General features: G+C 55.4%; 1 protein-coding gene across 1 annotated transcript in view; it reads right to left on the bottom strand.

Annotated features, from left to right (window-relative positions):
* The window catches only part of CFAP74 (cilia and flagella associated protein 74), a 58810-nt gene that overhangs the window by 17482 nt on the left and 17518 nt on the right, over nt 1-23810 (bottom strand). Inside the window, exons 13-20 of the mRNA XM_047724341.1 lie at nt 22575-22779; nt 21134-21292; nt 19406-19579; nt 18801-18919; nt 16494-16560; nt 15975-16064; nt 7515-7679; nt 6211-6373 (exon numbers count right to left, since the gene is read on the bottom strand). Coding sequence (XP_047580297.1) covers nt 6211-6373; nt 7515-7679; nt 15975-16064; nt 16494-16560; nt 18801-18919; nt 19406-19579; nt 21134-21292; nt 22575-22779 — 1142 coding nt within the window. The remainder of the gene's footprint in view (nt 1-6210; nt 6374-7514; nt 7680-15974; nt 16065-16493; nt 16561-18800; nt 18920-19405; nt 19580-21133; nt 21293-22574; nt 22780-23810) is intronic.

Raw genomic sequence — 23810 nt, 5'->3', positions numbered from 1 at the left:
CCTGCCCCTGACACATGTGTGCCCGGTGTTGCAGGACGATTCACCTGCAGGGTAGTGCGCACCGTTTCTGGGGTTTGGGGTTGGTCTGGGCGCCCCCAACTTGGCAGACCTGTCACCCCACTTAGCAGTCACAGCTGTCACCTGGGTGGGGGAGGGGCCGTCGGCTGTCCCCATCTTTTTATTTTTTATTTTTAAAAGATTTTATTTATTTATTTGACAGACAGAGATCACAAGTAGGCAGAGAGGCAGGCAGAGAGAGAGGAGGAAGCAGGCTCCCTGCAGAGCAGAGAGCCCGATGTGGGGCTCGATCCCAGGACCCTGGGATCATGACCCGAGCCGAAGGCAGAGGCTTTAACCCACTGAGCTACCCAGGCGCCCCGGCTGTCCCTATCTTGATGTTGATGTCCTTGTCTGTTTCAGGGGTAAGAACTATGACAGCCTGAGGCCAGGGTAGACCTTGTGGTCACTGTTTCATTCTGCGTAGATTGTGGTTGGGGTCTCTTGGTGTCCCAGTGTGGAACTGTGCTGATCCGTTTGCTAAGAATGCTCAAACTTTCATCATGTCTGGAGTCGGGCTCAGTAACAGTCGCGAGAACTTCCTTTCGTCATGTGTCCAGTTCCCTGCTCTCCGTCAGAGGAGTGGGTATTTACCCACTTTTGGGGTACAGATACGAGTTTAGATGTGTTTCAACATTTTAGAAAGTTCTCACAAGTCTGTCACTAGATACGACCATTTCCTGACTCGAGGAGACAGCTGAGACCTCCTCCTTCTGTCCTCCGTGGCTTGTACCAGGCGTTCACGTGTCTGTCTGTCTGTCTGGAGTGAGAAGCTTCCCTGGGTCCCTCCTCAGCAATGTCTCTCTGCGGTTTATCCCGTGATTGGGGTTCCCGTTTTGACGATCACGTTCTTACTTCTACAAGCTTTATTGGGTCGTTTTCCAGCAAGCCACACGTCCTTCTCCGTGAGGGTTTTGCGTGTGGGTGTGAGCGCTTCCCTCTTGCTCTGCATCTGACCCGCCCGATGGCTGCGCTGCTGTTCTGGGCGCCGAATGCCTTCCTTTCCACCCCTTTTTATGAAGGAATCGTTCACCCGCAGGAAAATCCGCCCATTTCAGTGTAACCTGTAAGTGTTGACAAAAGCTGGCAGTGCAGCCGGTACCGCCGTGGAGACACGGAATGGCTCCCTCCCCACAAAGCCCGTGCGCCCCTTTGTAGCCGGCCCCTGCCCCGACCCGGAGCCACTCATCTGTACAGTTTCGCCCTCCCAGGACACCACGCAAACAGAGTCACCATCCGCCGCCTGGGAGCCCGACCTTTCCTGACTGTGGCCTCCTCCGGGATTCGCGCCGCTGCCGAGTCACCAACTTGGTCCCCTGGCACAGGACGCTGGTTTGTGGTGGTTACAAACAAACCCTCTGGAGATGTTCGCGTACAATCTTCCCTTCCACTATAGGTTTCCATTTCTCTTGGTAAATACCCAGGAGTGGGGTGTCAGGGTTGTGCGATGCTTGCGCAACTTGGTAAGGAAGGGCTAAGCTCTCCCACGTGGCCACACACCCAGCAGCAGACGGGGTCACCGCGGCTCCCCACCAGCCCCTGACGGGCCAGCTTTTCGCCTCGTTTCTGGCTCGGATCCAGCCGTCCTAATACACGAGCAGTGCAATCCATCGTGGTTTTAAGGGTGCCGACCACCTTCTCACGTGCAGAAACACTGGCGACAGACATTCTTTGGTGAAATATCTAAGGTTCTGCTCATTTTTAAGAAAAGCTTTTATTTTTATTTCTTTATTTGAGAGAGAAAGAGAGAATCCCAAGCGGACTCCCTGCAGACCCCAGGGCCCAACGTGGGGCTCGATCCCGTGACCTGAGATCATGACCGGAGCCGAAACCAAGAGGACGCTTAACAGGCTGAGCCACCCAGGCACCCTTCCTGCCCGTTTTTAAACTGGGTCATTTGCTTTCTCATCGAATTTTGGAAATTCTTTGCGTATGCCGGGCGTGGTCTTCAGCAGACGTGTCATTCGCTGATATGGAAAGTCTCGCCTCTGCATTCTCTCAGCACTATCTTCGCAAGGGCAGGTGTTTTCAGTTTTAATGAAGTCCGGGTTGCAACTTTCAATTTATTTTATTATTTATTTCAGTTTTTCCATCATGAGATGGGGACTCCCTCAGCCCCGGCCCTCGTTCCCCCGTCCCCCGGCTCCTCCTCCTCTCTGGTGACTGTCCGTGTGTTCTCTGTAGTCGAGTCTGTTTCTTGGTTTGCCTCTCTCTCTTTTTCCCCTTAAATCTCACCTGTGTGAGGTGACATGGGGTCTGTCTCTGACTCATTTTGCTCAGCACAATACTCTTTAGCTCCAACTGTGTCCTTGCGAGGGGCGAGACGTCGCTGCGGTTCGAGTCCGTTCTCTGCACCACGTCCTCGTCTGTCTACTCATGCTGCTTTGGCGAGTCCCACAGTTTGGCTCTTGGAGATAATGTCCACACAGGGCCGCGTGAGGTAGGATCTTTGTATTCTTTGGTAAGTGGCCTAGTACTGACATTGCTGGCTCATAGGGCAGCTCTATTTTTGACTTTTTTCCCCCTATTTTTCTCATTTTGACTTTCTGAGGACCCTCCCCAGGGTTTGCCAGGGCGGCCGCACGAGCTCGTGTCCCCCCAGCAGCGCACGAGGCGCCCCTTCGCCAAGTCCTTGCCAGCGCCCGTCGTTCCTCATGTTGTTGACTCAGCCCTTCCGACAGGCAGGAGGTGACAGCTCGCTGTGCTTTTGATCTGTGTGTCCCCGGTGCTGAGTCGCGCTCACTGTCTCCTCAGGTCTGTCGGCCGCTTGGAGGTCTTCCGCCCATTTTTGAAATTGCGTTGTTGCCCTTTGGGGCACTGAATTGCATGTATCTCAGATTTTAGATACTAACCCTTTACCGGCTGTGCCATTTGCCGGTATCTTCTCCTGCTCGGTAGGTTGACTTTCAGTTTTATGGCTGTTTCTTTCGCTGTGCAGAAACTTCTTATCTCTGTGCAGGCCCAAAAGTTTGCTTTTGCTTTTGTTTCCCTTGCCTTAGGAGACGTGTCTAGAAAAAATATTGCTATGGTCAGTGTCAAGGAGGTTATTGCCTGTGCTGTCTTCTAGGATTTTGATGGTTCTCATATTTAGGTCTTTAAAAACATTTTGAGTTTATTTTTATGGTGTAAGAAAGTGGTCCGGGTTCATGCTGCTGCCCGAGGCTGCCCGGTTCTCCCAGCACCGTCTGTGGAGAGACTGTTGTCCCCGTTGGACATGCTTTCCTCTTTTGTTGAAGATTAATTGACTGTATAGTTGTGGGTTCATATTTGGATTTTCTATCCTGTTCTATTGACTTATGTGTCTACTTTTGTGCCAATATCACACTGTCTTAATTGCTACCGCTTTGTAATATAACTTGAAGTCTGGAATTACGATACCTCCAGTTTTGTTTTTCTTTTCTTTTTCAAGATTGCTTTGGCTAGTCAGGGTCTTCTGTGGTTCCATACAAATTTTAGGATTATTTGTTCCTTGTTCCAGCTCTGAGAAAAATGCTGCTGGCATTTTGATAGGGATTACATTAGACCTGTGGACTGCAGGACGCCTGGGGGGCTCAGATGGGGAAGCGTCTGTCTTCAGCTCAGGTCATGATCCTGGGGTCCGGAGATCAAGCCCCAGGGAGCCCGCTTCTCCCTCTCCCTCTGATCCTCCCTTCCTGCTTGTGCTCTCTCTCTCACTCTGAAATAAATAAAAAACTTAAAAAAAAAAAAAAAAAGAAATCGCCCGTGAAGCCGTTTGGTCCTGGCCTTTTGCTTGTTGGGAGATTTTGATCACTGATTCTATTTCATTCGACTTGTCTATTTAGACTTTCTGCTTTTTCCTGCTTTAGTTCTGGAAGGTGTATGTTTCTAGGAACTTGCCCAATCCCCCAGGTTATCCAATTTGTTGGCATATAGGTTTCCTTTTTCTTTTCATTTCTTTTTTTAAAGATTTTTATTTATTTATTTGACAGAGATCACAAGTAGGCAGAGAGGCAGGCAGAGAGGGAGGGGGAAGCAGGCTCCCTGCCAAACAGAGCGCCTGATGCGGGGCTCGATCCCAGGACCCTGGGATCATGACCTGAGCCGAAGGCAGAGGCTTTAACCCACTGAGCCACCCAGGCGCCTGTTTTTTCTTTTTTTAAAAAAGATTTTATTTATTTGTCTGAGAGAGAGCGCTCACAGGTAAGGAGAAGGGGGAGAGGGAGAGGGGGAAGCAGACCCTGCAGAGCAGGGAGCCTGACGTGGGGCTCGATCCCAGGACCCCAGGGTCGTGACCTGAGCCGAAGGCAGAAGCGGCACCCACCGAGCCCGGCACCGTGGCGCACAGGAGTTTGTGGCGTCTGTGGCAGCTGCTTGAGCTTCTGTGGCAGTGGGTGTCGTTTGTCCTCCTTCACTGAGGTTTCATTCATTTGGGTCGTCCCTCTCTCTCTCTCTCTCTCTCACTCTCTCTCTCTCTCTCATCTGGCTGGAGGTTTCTCAGTTTTGTTGATCTTTTGAAAGAACCAACTCCTGGCTTCATTGACTCATTCTACTGTTTGCTTTTTTGTTTTTGTGTTTTAGTTTCATCTACTTCTGTTCTAATCTTTATTATTTTTTCCTTTTGCTGGGTTTGGGCTCCGCTCTCCTTTTCCTGGCTCCGTTAGGTGTAACTTCCGGCTGCTTGAGACGCTTCGGGAGGCCTTGGGGCCCCACACTCCCTTCTTAGAACTGCTTCTGCTGCCTCCCACAGTAGGTGGTGATTTCTTAAAAAATGGATCACACTTTTGAGGTCATATCTAAGAAATCTTTGCCCAACGCACCATTACACAGGTTTTCTCATGTGTCGTGTTCAGAAGTTTCACATTTACGTGGAGGTTAATGATTTATTTTGAGTAGCTTCTGTTGACAGCGTGAGCAACGGGTGGAGGTTCATTTGGGGGCGTATGTTTACTTAATTAATGTCTCATTTGTGGAAAAGACAGTTTTTCTTTCTCCAAGGAGTGACCTTTGCATCTCCAGTGAAGCTAGACTGGCCGTATGTGTGCAGGCCTACTTTTGGACTCTGTTCTGTCCCTACAAGTCTCTGTGTCGCTCTCTTTGTAGCCACAGAGCACACGGTCCTGTCCCTGTAGCTTTAGAGAAAGTGCTGGAATCAGGTAGTCTGAGCTTTCCAAGTCTTCCAGTCTTTATCGCAACTCTTTTGGGTGCTCTAGGTGCTCTGGGTACCCACAGGAATTTTCGAATCAGCCGTCGATTCCCACAGATGTGGCTGGTGCGGCTCTGCTGGGCAGCTCTGTCCCACACACGGCGGGTGGGAACCTGAATGGACACCAACGTGTTGGAAAAGACCTTGCGGTGAGCGAACAAGAGAGAGGCCGCGGGAACGCATCGGGCCTGCACGCACTCACAGGGACCGTTGTGGCCGGCAGGCGGCACAGTGGCACACACCCAGAAGCCCCACCCGTGCCTGGGGGCCGCAGGTCTGTGACCTAAGGTGGCTACGGATGAGGACACTGCATGGTGGTGGAGACAGGAGGAACCACTGCCATGGCGGCGTGAGCCATGGGAGTGAGTCCTCCAGGCTCTGTTCCCATGAGGCTGACATGAGAAATCCACCTTCCTGCGTGTGTGTGGAAGGGGAACTGTCCAGGGAGGCAGGGAGGTGACAGGAACACGGCCACCAGCCATCGGGGCAAGGCTGGGCCTGCAGGGAATTCCTTCTCCTGCCGGGGGCTGGGGGCCAATGGCGGGGACTCCTCTGTAAACTGTCCTCACGTCATACTGTTCTGGACAGGCAGGGCTGGGGGTGGTCCTAGACAGCGCAGTGTCCCATGACCCTGTCAGTGGAGCCTCCCAGTCTTCCTCCCTCCCTGTCCCCTTTGCTCCGTCCAGTGGCTGCACCCCTGGGGCGGGCTCCTCAACTGTCCCAACAAGGACCCCCGAGCCTCCTGTGGCCGGCCTGGACATCCAACGCTGGGAGTTCCTTTAAATATTCATCTAGCGTACCTGTGACTGCAAATTTCACTTCCCTCCACAGCCCGTATTTATCCGAATGTATATATTTCCTTATTTACTATCACTTAACAACCAAGTCCTAGAAAAACACTGCACAGTCCAGCCCTCTGGCACCACAGGGGCTCATGTCAGAGCCCCTAGGAGGCAGCAGGTGCCTGTCCCCCCCGGTGCCCAGCTCACCTGTGGGGTGCCCCTCTTCCTGTTCCTTGCTGTCCAGCTTCCCAGACTCTTTCTGGCTTCGCATGTCTGTGGGAGAGGACTCGTTGCCCTTGATCTGTTGCTCAGAAACGCTGGCGATGATTTTATCGTAAAAACTTTTATCTTCATCTGTGAACAAACTGCTCTAAAAAGGGAACATGACACTCTTACTGGCAGTTTCCCATTTGCTTTTCCCACTCTACTGCTCAGACCCCTGTTGCCAGCAGGGCCACGTGGGGAGCCCGGCCATGATCCTCCTCCCTCTCTCCGGAGCCAGGTGTGCAGACCACTGCAGCCCAGGGGCACGGGGCCTGACCACCCATCTCTGTCCAGGTTTGCTCCTTGCTCCTCCACAGGCACTGATGCCGGGTCTTGGGTCCTCCAACATGCAGCCCATTCCACGGTCTCTCTCCATGCTGACACTCTGCCCTCTTTTCCTGGGACATGTGGTTTGTCTCCCCATGTGGGGTCGGTGCCCCAGGCCCCAGCTCCATACTCTTGGCTCAGAGACCTGCAGGTCCGAAAGCTGACCCAGCCTGTGCCCACCTCCTCACCCACCATTCTCCTAGCTCTGCTCTGGGTTCACACCCCAGCCCTCCCCACCTCTGCCCCTACCCCACTGGTCCTGTCCCTCCCTGCGGAAGACACGTCCAGGGCCTCTGCTGAGACCCCTGCGCTACTGGACCAAAAGTGTAAGGTAGCTTCAGTGCTTCTCGTGGGAAGTCTCTCTCACCCATCCTCATCCCCGAAAGACCTCCCAGTGCTCATGGGTATGACGGAAGTGTTTCCACAGATGGGGTCCCACCTGTGTCGCTCTGGGGTTGTGTCCACTCTCTCAGCAGCATGTCTGCATGGCCTTCCCATGGAAAGACCATGGCTCACCTCATGCCTTTGGAAAATGTACAGGAGTGGGCAGGGTTTGCCTGTGGCTTTCAGGCCATGTCCTCTTGGCTGGCCTGTCCCAAGCAGGGACTTCACAGGTACATCGGGAGAAGGGTGGGTCCCTGTAGCTCTCAAGCTTGGAGCTCTCGGCCGTTACCCCATCAGTCACCACACACTCGAGAGGGGTCAGGGTCCGGTTGCCACTGGACCAGACAGGTAGCCCCTGGTGGCGCCTTATGGAGCCAATTTTTCCCACTTTGCTAGACAATAACACCCAGCCCTGTGTTGACAGGCTCCTTCCCACCACCACTGTTTCACACTCACAGGACTGTCTTGGGTGGGGGGAGGCATCATACCCCGCCCCTGCCTGAGGAGCCACAGCTAACTACAGGCAACACACTCACCATTTTCATGGCCGACTGGGCGATGCCCATTTCACAGGACTCTGATATCCGAAGAAACTTGAACATGGTGCCCAAGCCCCCGGCGTTGGTCAGCGTGATAGTCCGGGATGTGGTCTCCCCCACCACATAGCTGCCAAAGTCGATGAGCTCCTTGTCCAGGGTTAGCTGCCGAAAGACCCAGGGATGACCAGGGGGACCATGCCCGACAAACTCTCCTCTCCCACCTGCTGCCCTGCAGCCCCGAGGGGACCCCAGGGCTCTGGCCCCTTCCTCCTGCATGAGGCCAAGTCCTGGATCTGGTTCCAGGGGGACCTTTGCACACCCCAGGGACAATGTCCACATCCTAGAAATCGTTGCTTTGTGGACTGATCATGAGGATTTGGGAGCTCCTGAGCTCCAACCTAACAGGTCAAGTTAGCTAAAAAGAAATGAGCGATCAAGCCATGAAAAGATGAGAAACCTCAAGTGCACGTTACGAAGGGACAGAACCTGGAAAGGGTACATACGGTGATTCCAACTGCATGGCGTTCTGGAAAAGTCAAAATTAAGGAGCTAGTCAAGAGATCAGGGGTTGCCAGCAGTTTGGGGGGAGGGAGGAATGAGTAGGCAGCGCACCAGGGATCGACAGCTCCGGCTCCATGTGACCACAGTGGCGACGACGTGTGGCTGGAGCTTTGTCCAAACCGCAGAAGGCACAGCCGTGTGGGACCCTCAGTAGACCCGGCCTCTGGCGCCCGCCGGAGCCGCTGGAACCAAGGGCCCCCGGGGGAGGGGGACGGCGGGGCAGGGGCACGCGGGAAATCTGGGCGGCTGCCCCTCACACTGGATGTGAACCCAGAGCTGCTCTCAGTAGTAAAGTCCACTGAAAAATACATCATTTGGGAGTTTGAGGAAATCTCAGGATGGAATGCGGATGTCACGAAACAATCTCGCTTGGTCACAGTTTGAAGAAACAACCTGACTAGAGTGGGGAGAAGGTGCTGAGCTGAGTCACTCCAGGGAGGGGTGGGTTCTGTGGGCTGAAGGCTCCAGCCCCGAGTGTGGAGCGTGGGGACTCTGGCAGGAGCACTGTTTCCAAGGGAGGGCTTGCTGTCCACACTGCACACGCGCTGGGCTGAACGACCAGGGCACGGGCGGTGGGTGGGGGAGCCACGCTCTCGCTGTGGGACCGGAGTTCACAGGTGAGCCAGGGGAAGAGGCCGGAATGGTCCATGTGGGACTGTATTAGAGCAGAGTGACCCGCATGAATGTTTGGGGCAACAGGCCGGCCCCAGCGGCCCCATCTTCTAGGTACCCCTTTCTTTTTCTTTTCCTTCCTCCCTCTCTCCCTCCCTCCCTTCTTTCCTTTCCCTCTTTCTCTCTATTTTAAAAGATTGATTTATTTATTGAGAGAGTATGTGGGTGCACATGAACGGGGTTGGAGCGGCAGAGGGAACAGAAGAGAGAGTCGCAAGCAGGTTCTACACTGGGCACGGAGTCGGACGTGGGGCTTGATCTCACAACCCGCGATCGCAACCTGAGCCAAAATGAAGAGTCAGAAACTTAACCAACTGAGCCTCCAGGCACCCCCGTGACCGGTGCTAATGACGCTCTCCAGCTTGAGGCGCGGGGCTATCTGGAGAAAGGACTCGCTCTAGCACGGGGGCAGGAGGTGCGCAGATGAGCCTGGCATGTTTTCCGTTAAGAAAGGACGTGCTGCGAGACGAGTTCTGAGCACAGTCACAGCCACGCATCAGAGGGACGCGGAGGACGGCTGAGTCGCTCCCAGGAAGGATGTGGGCAGGAAGTTGTATTTGATTCTAACTCAAAGAGTAAAGTAAAGACGTGATTTTATAAAATAATGAATGTGGAAGAGATGAATCTCCGTTACAGAAGAATTCCAAATAATTCACATGGCCAGTCAATCCTCAGTGAGCCAGAGAGCGCCTCCCGCCCCTCGAGTCCTCCCACGGAGCACAGTCTGGCAGGAGGACGGCAGAAGAGAAGCATCGTGGGGAGGAGATCTGGCAGCCACACCGAGTCAGGCAAAGGGCGCGTCGCGCTGTGAGGCACGTGGTAGTGCTGCCCTTGATGTGATGAGGCCAGAAGCCTGCAGTCCTACTCCCGAAACCCACCACGTTGGTCCGCTCGTGCAATAAACTTCAGACAAATCCCACTGGAGGAGCATTCTACACGGTAACTGATTCCAAACTGCCAAGGTCATCAAAAAAGAGAAAGTCTCAGAAACTGTCACAGCCAGAGAGAGGGGAGCCTCCTACACTGCTGGTGGGAGTGCAGGCTGGTGCAGCCACTCTGGAAAACAGCATGGAGGGTCCTCAAAAAGTCAAAAATAGAGCTACCCTATGACCCAGCAATGGCACTACTGAGTATTTACCCTAAAGATACAAATGTAGTGGGGCCCCTGGGTGGCTCAGTGGGTTAAAGCTTCTGCCTTCAGCTCAGGTCATAATCCAGGGTCCCGGGATAGAGCCCCACACCGGGCTGTCTGCTCAGCGGGGAGCCTGCTTCCTGTTCTCTCTCTGCTTCTCTGCCTACTTGTGATCTCTGTCAAATAAATAAATAAAATCTTAAAAAAAAAAAGATACAAACATAGTGATCCGAAGGGGCACGTGCACCCAAATGTTTGTAGCAGCAACATCCACAATAGCCAAACTATGGAAAGAACCTAGATGTCCATCCACAGATGGATGGATGGATGGAGAAAATGGGACACACACACACAATGGAATACTATGCAGCCATCAAAAGAAATGAAATCTTGCCATTTGCAATGACGTGGATGGAACTAGAGGGGATTATGCTGAGCAAAATAAGTCAGTCAGAGAAAGACAATCATCATATGATCTCCCTGGTATGAGGAAGTTGAGGAAAAGACAGAGGATCATAGGGGATGGGAGAGAAAAATGAAACAAGATGAAAGCAGAGAGGGAGACAAACCATAAGAGACTTTTAATCTCAGGAAACAGACTGAGGGCTGCTGGGGGGAGGGGGTGGGAGAGGGTGGCTGGGTGATGGACATTGGGGAGGGTATGTGCTACGGTGAGCGCTGTGAATTGTGTAAGCCTGATGAGTCACAGACCCGTACCCCTGAAACAAATAATATATGTTAATAAAAAAAACCTGTCACAGTCACAAGGACCCACACAAAGCAGCCTCCATAAGGAACGTGTTATGCAAAATGTGATGTCCAGAAACTGAACATTAGGTAAAATCGATGGAAATCTGAATAATGTGTCTTCTTCAGCTGATAATGACGATATGTCAATATTAGTTAGTAATCTTGATAACTGTACTGCACTAACACGTTAATAGGGGAAACTGGCTGTAGGATTGCATTTTTTTCTGTAACGCTAAAACTATTCTAAACAATAAAGTTATTTAAGAAAAACCCAAGCTGGGGGGAGTCTCGAGGGTCGGGAGGACATGTCGAGCTCAGAGGGTCTGGCAAGGCCGCCGCCGTCCTGGTGACATCAGTGTGCTGTAGGCGCCTCCTTCCCGGGAGGGCGCATGTCCTCCAGGGCACATGTCCCCTCGCCCTCAGGGCCCACAGGCACCTGGCCGTCTGGGCGCTGGCTAAGAAGGTCGTGTGCAGGCTGCCTCCCTGTGGGGCTTTTCTGGGCCCCAGGTTTGGAAGCCGAGGAGCTCCACTCTCCCCTGTGCCCCTGCAGGACAGAAGCTGCTGAGACCAGACAGAGCAGCCTGTGTGCATGTGTGGGTGTGCACGTGTGTCGTGTGCACGTGTGTGCGTGTGTGGCCGCACGGGGGTGTGTGGAATGTGTGGGTGTGCGTGTGTGGATGGACTAGGGGGCAGGTGACGTGACCTGTCTCGTGGTTATGGGTCGTCAGACGTCCAGAAGCCGTTTCTGGACAGAAGAGAGGGGCCGCCCCCAATGTGCTGAGCTGGAGGCAGGGCCTGGGTGGGCCTGGGCGGCTGCCTGGGCAGGGGCTGTGTGTTCTGAGTGTGGGGGTGACAGATGGTCCACCATGAAACCAGGTGGCTGGAGGGGCTCCCTGTGGGCCCCTCTACCCGTTCTCCCTTCCTCCTGTTCACACGACAGACCCCTGAGCATCCGCGGGGCACGGAGCTGCCTGAGGAAGACTCCACAGCCCTGTTGACCTCACAGCCAGGGCTCGCCAGGCGACCACCACCCCCGGCTCATGCGCAGACCTCGCCTTGCCCCCTTCCCTCTGACCGGGAAGACCAATGCCTTGGAAGCCAGTTTTGGGGGCGGCAGGGTAGCATGTGGGCCACCTCACCTCTGGGACGGAAACAATCCCTGCTTGAGGAAGCCACCACGCGTTGGTCCTGGGCACCCTCGTCCCTGCAGCTCCCCCCGGTGGCCTCACGACCAAAGTGCAGAAGAGCCCCCAGGACACAGGGACCCCGTGCTGGTCGGACTGGACTGGGGGATGCTGGACTTCTATGTACTTGGGGACAGGCCAGGCCGCAGATGAGTGCTTCCAGGTCCATCCAGAAAAGAACCCGAGGCCTTGCCCTCCAGGGGAGCTGGGCTTCCCAGTGCCTGGCCTTCTCCCATGACTGAGTCCGGGGTCTGAAGCTTGACTCCCCCACACACTCGCTATTTCTGAGGCTCGTTGCCCAGCAGATAGTGTGCCCCATGCTGTGGGGCACGTGTCCACATGGTGTGGGGCGGCTTCCAAGCCAGGGAGCAGTGGCCATCCTGGAGGCGGGAGGCCCTGGCAAACGTCAGCTCCCCATGGCCTCCATGAGGCGTGGCGGCCACTGGCAGAGTTGTCACGGCCCGGGGCCGCAGCACACACGCTGTGTGTCAACCAAAGCAGGGGCCCGGGGCTGCCATGGCCACCGTGAGGGGGCAAGGTGAGCACCAAGAACAGACACTAAACCACGAAAGCATGTGGAACACGCAGAACCCATGAATCCACAAGGAAACAGAAAGAAAGAGAACCTAACTTGCCACCCTCACAAGCAAGGTCTGTCCCGACTCCTCCTCATGCTACAGACTAGGAAACGAGGGAAAACAGAGAGAAAACAGCAGCTTAGTACAGAAAACGGCATTACCGGCCTTCCCCGGGGGGGTGGGAGGCCCAGGCGGTGGGACCGGGGGAGCACGCTGCCCCAGGAGACTCGTCCAGCCTAAGGAAGGGGCTGCTTCAGGCAGGAGGCATGGGCATTGGTAAAACTCTGAGGTGACAGCCACGCTTGCTGGGGAGTGTGCAGGTGGTGCCGCGCTGGGGCTCCGGAGAGGGTGTGGGCCGTCGCCACATTATCGGGAGACTGGTCTTGGCATCAGCACCAGCGGCCGGCTGGAGAAAGTCTCAGAGGACGCTAAGATATGACAACAGGGTGTCGAGGCTGAAAGGAAGTGGCAGAGCCTGGGGGACCGTGGGTCGGTGTCCGCGTCTCGGGGGGCCCAGCGGCAGGAGACGAGGAATATGGCTCCAGGTGCCCGAGTGTGACGAGAGACAGGAATGTGAGACCCGCACGGGGACACATTATAATCAGACCTTTGAGACGGAGGGGAGAGGTGACACCAACGTACATGAGGCCACACCAAGACAGTCACCAGACAGAAGCCCCAGAGGCCAGAGGGCCGTGGGCCAATGTGTACAAATGACCAAAAGGGAACCCCCGTCAGCCAAAACTCTTCTCCAGCAAAACTGTCTTTCCAAAGTGAGAGAAACCAAGACATTTCCAGACGAACAAAAGCTGAGGGACTTGCAGGAAATGTGCCTGGAGCCTAGGGGCCAAACGGAGACCTGGGGAGATTGTTGCTGGGGGCCCCAGTAAAGGCGAGCGCACGGGCGACGGGAAAGCCAGTGTTCTCGTCCCGGTGCTGTAACTGTGGGTTTTGTTCTCTCCACGCACGACTTAGGAGACCGATGTCACTGCGGCCGCCGCTGCATTTGTTTTAAGCAGGTATCGGTCTAGAAGCTAACGTTACTGTCGCTTTGGTTTGTAACCCACGTTTTGTTTTCCACATAAGTTAAGAGACTCATGCAGTCACGACACTGTGAGCTTGCGGTCTTGGACGCACCATCACAGGGTATAGTGCTGTGACGTTCGCACCCGGAAGGGACGGGCCGAGCCGTCTGTGCTGTGGCACGAAGCCACTGTGACTTTGGGATGCGGAATATAATCCCTTGGTAACCGCCGGGACAGAGCTACGGATTTTACACAGAAGGGAATGGGAAGGAGTTTAAACATTTGACTCTAAAAACAACCAGCTAAACCCAGAAGACGACAGTGGCACAGGGAACGAGGGCTGGCGGGGTGGAAGCTGGGCCTGTGCACCAGTCCACCTCGACTGGGACAGACACTCTGACCCATACGGCAACGTGCATGAGTCCCATCACAGTCACAGAAGGTCACAGAAAGTCACAGACGGTCACAGGAGACACCTACCACGGGATCACACTTCCATAGGCACCAAGTGCGTTCAGATCCCTAGAGACAGAAGGTGAGGAGGGGCCGGGGCCAGAGCAGGGGCAGTGGGGAGCACTGCCTGAAGACAGAGTTCCATTCTGGAAGGTGGGAGAGTTCTGGAGAGCATGATGGCTGTGCCTGCCCGTCAGGACAGAGCCGTGGACTTACACGCCACAACAGGTGCCCATGGGGAGCTCTTGCCAGGAACACTGCTGCCTGGATGGGGCTGCCCGGCCAAGCCCAGCCTGCACACCCGTGACCGTGGGACGACACGCTTGCTGCTGCGATCAGCTGCTGCATTTGGGGACGGCTGGTTACACGGCATCACTGCAGGGAGTGTGGACTTCCTCACTCAGGAGGGGCCACGAAGTGCCGGTTTCTGCGGGAGAATGTCCCCCTTTGTCCCAGAGACCGGTGGAAGTTCTCTAAGTGTTATGATGTTGCTGGTTTACGTGCAAGCAGATCAGAAGACAGACAGACAGACAGACAGACTGACCAAGCAAATGTGGTAAATGTTGACACAGATGGGATCCGGGCGCAGACATCCTCTGCTGTTTTTCTGCTTTTCCTTACGTTTGAAATTTTTCTTAATTAAAAAAAAGATCCTGGGGGCGCCTGGGTGGCTCAGACAGTTAAGCCTCTGCCTTCGGTTCAGGTCATGATCTCAGGGTCCTGGGATCGAGCCCCGCATCGGGCTCTCTGCTCAGCGGGGAGCCTGCTTCCTCCTCTCTCTCTGCCTGCCCCTCTGCCTGCTTGTGATCTCTGTCAAATAAATAAATAAAATCTCTAAAAAGAAATCCCGACGAGCACTGAGCAAGGCATGGAACACTGCCGAATCAACGTCCTGAAACTAACACGACCTTGTCTGCCAGCCACAGCTCAGTAATAAAAGCTAAAAACACATAAAACGATTTTTAAAAGAATCAGTTCCGCATAGCAAAGGCAGACAAAATGAAAAGGCGACCTATAGAATGGGAGAAAATACTTGCCATCCAAAATATAGGAAGAATTCACACCACTCAATAATGAGAAAACAAACAGTTCGGTTAAAAATGGGCAGAGAACCTGAACGTTGTTCTTTCTTTCTTTTTTTTTTTTTAAATAGAGAATAAAATTAAAGCTGTTCTTATTGATGAGTCAATCAGGTGGGTGATCGCTGGGGATGCAGCCCTTCTCCACACCCAGCACACGCTCTTCCACAGGAGCCATGTGCACGGCCAACAGGCCCACGGAAATTACTCAACGTCGCTCACCATTAGGGAAATGCAGGTCAGCCCACAGCAAGGCACCACCTCCCAGCTATCAGAATGGTGAGACTCAGAAACGCCAGAAACAACAGGGGTCGGTGAGGGCGTGGAGAAGGGGAATCAAACTGGTGCCGCCACTAGGAAAACAGCATGGAGATTCCTCAGAAAGTTAAACACAGAGCTACTCTGCATTCGGCAACGGCACTTCCGGCAACGCATCCAAAGGCAGCGACAGCACTAACTCAGAGAGACAGCCGCACCCGGATCACAGCAGCATCATTCACAAGGACCAACCAGTGCGGACAACCTACGTGTCTGCCGCGGGCGACCAGACGGATAAAGTCGATCTTGCCGTTTGGAGCCGCACAGACGAGCCTTGAAGGCTCCGTGTGAAGTGAGACGCGGCAGGCAGAGAAAGACAAAGGCGGTGTGGCCTCCCTTCCGTGCGGGATCTACAAAACCCAAGCTCACAGATGCGGACGGCAGCGCTGTGGCTGCGGGAGGCAGGGTGGGCGAAACGGGGAAGGTGGCCCTCAGGTGCAAATTTCAGCTATCAGGCCTGGAGATGTGATGCACCCCACGGTGACCATCATTTAAAAGGGAAGTTGAGGGGACCTCACGGAATTGCTGGGAGCCTGGCATGTCCTGAGACGAGCCCCCAAGTCTCCTGCGGTCTGGGCTTCCCTGCCCAGGGCTTGGCCCCAGCCTCACGGGGGCTGCATGAGATGGAGCAGGGACCCGGGACACACCATAGAGATGCCACCAGGGCCTCCCCAGAGGCGCTGGGTCAGGTGTCTCTGCACTTACTGCACATTTCTTCGTGGAACACTTCAGCGGAACAGAAAATCCCCCTGTCTGAGCCATAAATGAGACGTTTCCTTCCAGATCTTTGTTGATCTAAAAAATAGAAACCCCCAACCACTGTGACTTTGTAACTTGACCCAGGGACACATGCTGTGGCTCCAGGACCACAGGCTGGACCTGGGCATCCACACGGTGGCCGAGGAGAGCCTGGCACTGGCCGGGGCCCACTAGAACATTCCAACATGCCCCATTTAGACCCAAGAACAGCCCCAGATCGCACCTGCTGGCTAACAAACATCAGGGCAGGCTTGTAATTCTTCCTAACATCAGGAACGTGGATGACCATGTTTGGAACTAGAACAGGGGCCTGTGGGACCCCTGTGGAGCCCTGTGCGTCCCTCCTCCGTCACCACAACAGTGTCTGCAGAGCCTGGGGAGGGGCAGAGACCTGGTTCCCCCCACCACCCACTCACGATAGAGGAAAGTCCCTTCATACCGTCTGGTTTCAGAATAGACACTCACCATGGGCTTGAAGGTGACAAGTACTTCGCAGGACATCCCAGCTGACATGGGACCAGGGGGATCAAAGCTGTGGGTACAACCATCTGTGTGACACGCGATCAGATTGACAGGGAACGTGTGGTTGGGCTGGAATCAGCTGCGCTGTAGCCACGGCCCAGAGCAGCCACCGAGCGGGCCTTCTGGACCCCTTCCTGCCCGTCCTAGGCACCGAGCCCCAGGTCCCAGGGCCCAGGACACACTCATGTAATGGGTGCAGAGGGAGGGAGGGGCCAGGTCCCATGCAGTGAACAGCAGTGCCCCCAGGGGACACGAGTGTACCCGCCTGGAGCCAAGGGCAGGATATTAATACCAGTGTGAGGGCTGTGAGCCAGGCAGGGGGCTGGCACTGACCCTGCACACAGTCAGGACCCTCGGAACCCCACTTGTAGTGAAAGATCCCAAGAAAGAGCCCCAGCTCCACAGGGAGACTCAGGGGGCAGTCAGCCTGTCTTGGTCTGGAGCCTGAGTGAGGAAAAGAAGCTCCCAGAGAATTCCTACAATGGGGAGTACTTGGCGTTTGGGTTAGAAATGTATAAGCTACGATTTGATGTAATCGTCTCCTCCCTGGCTGGTAGTGACCCCACAGCACCGGGCAGAACCAAAACTTGTCTATGTGGGAAGGGAGGTTTTTGACGCCACATCACAGAGACCCCCTGGGGGAGGACAGAGTCCCACTGGTGATAAGATGGGGTTCCCTTGTTGGAAAGGACACGTGGACACCAACAACACAAGTGCAGACGGCAGGGCCAAACTCCAAGGGCCTCGGGTAAGAGAACGACTGAATAGTGACTTTAAAAGGAGTCATGTTAAAATGACCAAGGACAGAAATAGAGAACCACAGACATTGGAAAGGAGCCAGACGTGGTCACGAGGTAGCCACTGGCCTGAGGCAGGGTGCAGGGCTCCTGGAAATGAGAAGTATGGTCACTGACACAATTTCAACAGCCAAGTAGATGCAGAAGGAGAAGGGCTGACTGAGTGTCAGCCTTGAGAACACACCTGGACACCAGCTAGGGAGACGTCCACAGCTGTTCAGAGGTCTGGGTCCTCAGTGAGCCCTAATGTGTCTAAGAAAACCAGCCCAAGCCTGCTGTGCTGCGGAGGGGCTTCAGGACCCCGGAGACAAGGACATCTCAAGGAGACCAGAGGGAAAGCCAGACACCATCCAAGGGCTGGACCTTCGGGCTGACACCGACGTGCCAGCAGAAGCCACAGGAACCAGAAGATGGGGGTGGGGACAACCTCAGGGCAGGACTCCAGCTCCAGCCCCACTGGGGAGTGCTTCGGGTGCTGAGGGAGCGGACACCCTGAGTCGGGGCCCTAGACACCCCCCAGAGACCCACAGACCAGCGTGAAGTCCAAGTAGACCACAAGTAAATCCCGTGCCTCCAGCATGACGGCAGGACGGCAGGACAGAATAATGGGGCCAGCAGCAGTTCCCAGCTGGGCTCTGCCCACACAGACCTTTGCAGATGGCACAAGGGCCTATAGCACTGCCGGAGAGAGAGAAGGGGGAACGCAGATGCCCCGTCTGACCTACAAGCAGCCCCAGAAGTGGACAGCATGTCCCGCATGGGAGAAGCTGACCAGAGCCCAGGTCAGCGAGCGCAGAGTGCAGGGACAGGCGGTGGGGATGGGCGGTGGGGACCTGGCCTGCACCCATGTGCCCCCGCCAGGAGTCCTAGAGCTGTCCCGGGTCATCGCAGGCTTCCAAATGCATCAGCTAAAAGCTGGTGGAAACCAGGAAGAAGGTTTTTAAAACCGAAGGCAAAATGCTAAGGAGCAGAAGCAAAGAGAGACATCGCCGCAGACACAAGCAGGTCAGCTCGAGAGAAAGGAGGGAGAAGTAAAGTAGGGGAGAAGCAAGCGTTAAAGGGGACCAGGTAGGTGTGAAAAGGTCCAACTCACACGCCAGTGGGGTCGTAGAAGAAGAACGTAGAAGCACGGTGACAGAGAGGACACGCAAACACAGCTGGAAGGATAGTCCTGAGGCAGGGATGGCTTTAACCTTCTCACAGAAAAGGCCCAACAACCACCAGGGACATCTTACCCAGAGTGGGCGGCACCAAAACGGACAGGGAAGAAATGTGGCTGCCACAGCCCTGATCACGGAGGCAGGGGCTGACCCCAGACAGGCCAACCCAAGCTGACAGACTGAGCTGCCTCCCAGCAGAAGGCATTAGCCCAGACCAAGGCCACCTGGGTGTGGGGCAGCAGCTCTGACACACAGGGGACCGCACCCCCAGGCCGCACCCCGTGGCCTCTCACTGGATGTGGATGAAGTCCCGGAGATGCTCCTCCACGCCCACCAGCTTGCAGAAGTTAATGGTGTAGGTGGCGTTTGTCAACGTGATCCTTTTCTTGTACACTTTGCCAATATCAAAATCCTGGAAAAACCAGAGAAGTTCTTCTGAGCACGTGGCAGCTTTTCCCCATGTGCCCTTACGTCCACGTGCTGACGACGTGAGGACGGCGGCAGAGACAGCATGGGGAGCACCCTAAGAGCTCAGCAACAATTCCCAAGGTCTCCCGACTTAGGAAGGGCCTCTGGAGACTCGGGAAGAGCCCGGAGAGCGGGAGCGGGGAACAGCTCCCTGGGGACCTCGGACAGCGTGCGGCCGGGGCTGGCACCCAGCTCTGTGTCACGGAGGGGACAGTGTGCCGTCCCAGGAGCCCACCAGCACCCTGTCCTGCAGAGTCTGGTGACTGAGACGACGTGTGAGCGCTGGCCTCCTCACGTCCCTTCCCAGGGAGGCCGTTGGCTGGGACGAGGGCCCTCCCGGGGCTGCTGTCTGACCCCCCAGCACCCTCAGCACGGGGGGATGCCAGTAGTGCCGCACCCCGACTGCGGCCCGGTGGGCTCTCGGGCTCACCTTGAAGTGGACGAGCTGTGGCTTGCTCTTGAAGGGGCGACCTCGGAACTCGCGCCCGGACACCACCTGCCTGTGGGTCACTCTGCTGCGCAGCTGCTCCACGGTGCGGGCCAGAATGTCCTTGTCCATCTTCGTCCCCCCCACGGGCTTCCGGTCCACCTCCTCCTTGGGCACCTGCGGTTCCAGGAAACGGCAGCTGATACTCGAGGGCCAGCCCGGGCCCAGCGAGGTGCTCTCCCCACGGCCGAGAGCAGCTCAGTCAGTGGCTGCAGAGGTGAGCGGCGCAGAGCCGGGGCCAGAGCAGCCAAGGGACAGCCTGCACCGCCCGGCAGGCCGCTCAGGGAGCCCAGTGATCGCAAGGCCAGCGGTCCCTACTTCAGAGAGAAAGGACAGATGGGAAGAGTAGACCCATCCAGGGCCCTGGCACATTTCTGGGAAGTAATGGCAGACCAGAGTTTTCTAGATTTTTGAACAGTTTATTTATTTATCTGTTTTTATTTATTTATTTGTTTTTAATTTTTTTGGCAGGAGAGCAGCAGAGGGAGAGAGAGAATATTTTTCTTTTTTTAAGATCTTATTTATTTATTTATTTTTAAATAAAATTATTTTAATAATTTAACAATTTAAATAAATTTAAATTTAAATAAGTTATTTATTTTTAAATTTATTTATTTGACAGAGACAGAGCGAGAGAGGGGGGTGTGGGAGAGGGAGAAGCAGGCTCCCTGCTCGGCAGGGAGCCCGACACGGGGCTCCATCCCAGGACCCTGGGACCATGACTAGAGTCCAAGGCAGACGGTCACCGACTGAGCCCCCCAGGCGCCGCAGGAGAGAGAGAGTCTCAAGCAGGCTCTGCGCTGGCCCTGGACACCTCAGTGCTCAGATAGCGTCTGACTCTCGATTCTGGCTCAGGCCGTGATCTTGGGGTTGAGAGACGGAGCCCGGGTCAGGCTCCACGCTCAGTGGGAAGTCCGCTTGTCCCACTCCCTCTGCCCACACCCCATGCCCCCAGCCGTGCTCTTTCTTACTCTCTCTCACATAAATAAATAAATCTTTAAAAAAAAATAAAATAAAGAGCTAATGTCTCAGTAGCAACAAAGCAAAATAAAAAAATGACATGGAGGCTTAACTGATTGAGCTACCCAGATACCCCAGTTTCCTAGATTTTTAAGCTTTTTAAAAAAAATTTCATTCGTGTTGAACTAATTAGGAAAGGGTCAATGAAGATTGTCTAGTGGACATTCTTTTAAACATCTCCTTCCAAAGGGCCATGTTCCCATTAATTCTTAGCCTTGTGATGACCATTGAAGTTGTGTACTTAAAGGTTCTATGGTTCTGTTCTGTAGCCCAACAGCTTCATCTTGCCTGCAGGAATATTTTGAGAAATTTTGTGAAGTATCTGTTGAAATCCAGAAACACTGTATCTTAGAAATTTCTCTGACCTTTGAGAATGGCAACCCTGTCAAAAATAAATAAATAAAACAAAGAAAAAGATTTTATTTATTTACTTGACAGAGAGAAAGAGAGAGAGCACAACCAGGAGGAACGCCAGTTTCCTAGATTTTTAAATCAGGCCAACAGGAAGGTTTTGAAATGCGCAGCAGGGAGCGGCACAAATAACACTGTCCCCCTGGGCCACGGGAGTGAGGGGCTGTCTGCAGCCTTGGCTCCAGGCCATCAGGAGCCCCGAATTTCCAAACTCAGGTCCTGGAAGCAGGAAGCGCTCACCTGGTACGGCTTGTAGTCTTCCTTCCAGAGCCCGGGGATCTCCGGCTCGGCCAGCGTGTCATCTTCCCAGCTGGTGTTCCCGGGGTCTCCCTGGACGGATTCACTGGAAATGGCTTCCAGTAACTGTGAGGCTCTGGGGTGTGTGGCCCCGTCGCCATCCTGTTGTTGGGGAAGAGAATGTGGTAACTAATCACGGAAAATAGGGATGTTACAGATCAGTGAGAAGAAAATAACCCTCACAGAGAGCCCCTTGGGGCTTACCCGGGGACCGGAACACAGTTTGTTTTGTAACTTTTCCCATTTAAAATGTAAGTATCTGTATACAGCATTAAATATTTTTCTCCAACACCCACAAAAGAATCCACAAGACACCTACTGGTATCTTCTCACCAACCCTTAGTTTTGCACGATTTCTAATTTTTGCTCCTATGAACCACACCCCGGAAAAGTCCTTCATGGTTACCCCTCGGAGGACACCTGGTCCTGGGACTGGGCTTCAGTGGGGCCTGGGCACAGCCTCCCTACAGGGCTCCCAATGTGGACGGGCAGGGAAGGCTCCTGGGGCAGCTGGCTGGAGACTCCAGCCAGGGGGCCAGAGGGCCTGGGGGGGCAAGAGGAGGAAGCGGCAGGGAGGAAGGCCCGGAGGTGAGCCAGCTCAGTGTGGACACGGGGCTGGGAAGCAGGAGAAGACTGAAGACCACCTCGGGACAGAGTGAAGGCCCCACAGAGGCCGAGGGCAGTGCCCCGAGGGGCTTTTTGCGGCCGTGCATTGGTTGGAGCCAGTGCCCCGGACCTCGAGGTTTTGGGGTATACAAGGGCAGAAGTGCTGTACTGGGCCCAGGTGGGGGGCCTCATGTTCCTGCCCCACATCCCCAAAGACAGGTCAATAGGTCACCTGCCGGGGGGGCTGGCCGGAGTTGGCCCTCAGTAGGGATGCCGGCGTGAAGGGATGAGGGCATGCACGAGAGGGAGGACGCAGGAGTCTGAGGCACAAATGCCCCCTTGGCTGGGACTGGCCTCTGCTCGTTGGCCTGTCTCAGTTACATAGGGACGGGTCAGGCGACCTGAGCCACCATGTTGCAGGCGATGCCTCCTCCAGTGGAGTCCCCAGGGGGCGGCTCCCATGTGGATGGGGCACCAGAGACCTGGGTCTGTCCGTGTGCCTGCGGCATCACCCAGGAAAAGACAGCTCTCTGGTGGGCGCCCTGTGGCCTGCCGCCCCGCCTGCTGCGGAGAGGACACGCCCGCCCCCGTGGGGTCCCCCAGCAAGGACAGCCTGAGGAAGAGCACACTGGAGACATCCTGGGGCAGGATGGGCAGTTTCTTCTGTTGGATCTTAGCTGGAGGGGTTGATACAATGACTCCAGGTCCCGGGCCCTCGGGTCATCCGTCTGCGCCCCTGGAGGTGCGCACTTTTGACTGGCAAGGGCTCCCGGCTCACCAGCAGGTGACCGTAAGGGACTGCTGTGTCCCTCCCTTCACAGACGTCCGTGATGTAACTCCACGTCTTCTCCCGCAGAGTCGGCTGGTCCCGGGCCTTGGCAGGGGACGACTGTTTCCTCTTCCTGCTCTCTTCCGTGGCCTCCTCTTTCAGAATCCGACCGACGATCTCTTGCTTTCTGAGCCTCTGCTCTTCCTCGAAGGTGCTGTGGGAAAACACCATGTGGCCAGAGTGGGTGACATGCACGGTTCGATCAGCTTCTGGGGTGGAGGGTTGTAGGGGCAGGCGGCCCTGGCTCAGCACGGTGACCGTCAGGAGACACTTCCACAGGGACCCAGGTCCAGCCCCTGGGCAGAGGTTGCAAGGAACTGGTCCTGGCTCGAGCCCCTGGCTCCTGAGGGAGCAGATGAGGCCAGGAGGGCTGCCAGGCTGGAGACCCAGGACTTAAAATTCCAGCCCAGCCTGGCCTAGGCCCAGGACCCACAGTAAACCTGATCCCACAAGTGCGGCCCCTGGCCCCTGGCTTCCAGGCTGGCGGCTGGGGCACACCCACTGAGGCACAAAGCAAGGCCACACTCACTCATTCTGGCTCCTCCCCACTGGCCCTCCCTGTGCCAGGCCTGTACCAGACGGCGGGGGTCGGGGGCTTTGGTGGAGCTGCCCTGGGGAGCCTGTAGTGGGGTGGGGTGATGGCAAAGCTCCTGTGGTGACACTCAGGGCACGGTGACTCCTAGACTGGAGATGCTGTCCCCAGGGAGATGACCAGGAGGCCACCCCTGGGTAGACCCTAACGGTGGCCATGATGGGTTGGGGGCTGGGGGGCTGGTAGTGGGAGAAGGGACACGCCCCGCAGGAGGCAGGCAGGGGCAGAACACTGATCTTGGGAACTCGGGAAGCCCACTCCTGCGGGGGGCTTGGGGGCGGGAAGCAGGGCAGGGGCAGCCTGGGGGGCGAGGTACGGGGACCCCATAGGGCTGAGGGGGGTCCCAGGGGGAATGACAAGGATGCAGGATAGTGAGGAGGCTCAGTACCGGGTGCCCTTTTGGAGGAAATCAGAAAGGGGAGCCCAGGAGGGTGAGCCCAGGCTGCCCAGAGCCCCGGCAAGGAGGGTCACGGACCACCCAGAGACAGGGAGAGCGAGCCACTCTGGGGTCTCGGGGCAGCTCTTGAGAAACCGGGAAACCAGGCCAGGAGCCTGAGGAGGGCTGCGCCGGGGAGACAGGCCCGGAAGGCTCT

The sequence above is a fragment of the Lutra lutra genome, chromosome 4 (genome assembly GCF_902655055.1).
Source record: "Lutra lutra chromosome 4, mLutLut1.2, whole genome shotgun sequence".
In the NCBI taxonomy this organism is placed as follows: Eukaryota; Metazoa; Chordata; class Mammalia; order Carnivora; family Mustelidae; genus Lutra; species Lutra lutra.
Note: the sequence above shows the minus strand (reverse complement) of the source record. Positions and strands in the feature narration are given on the sequence as shown.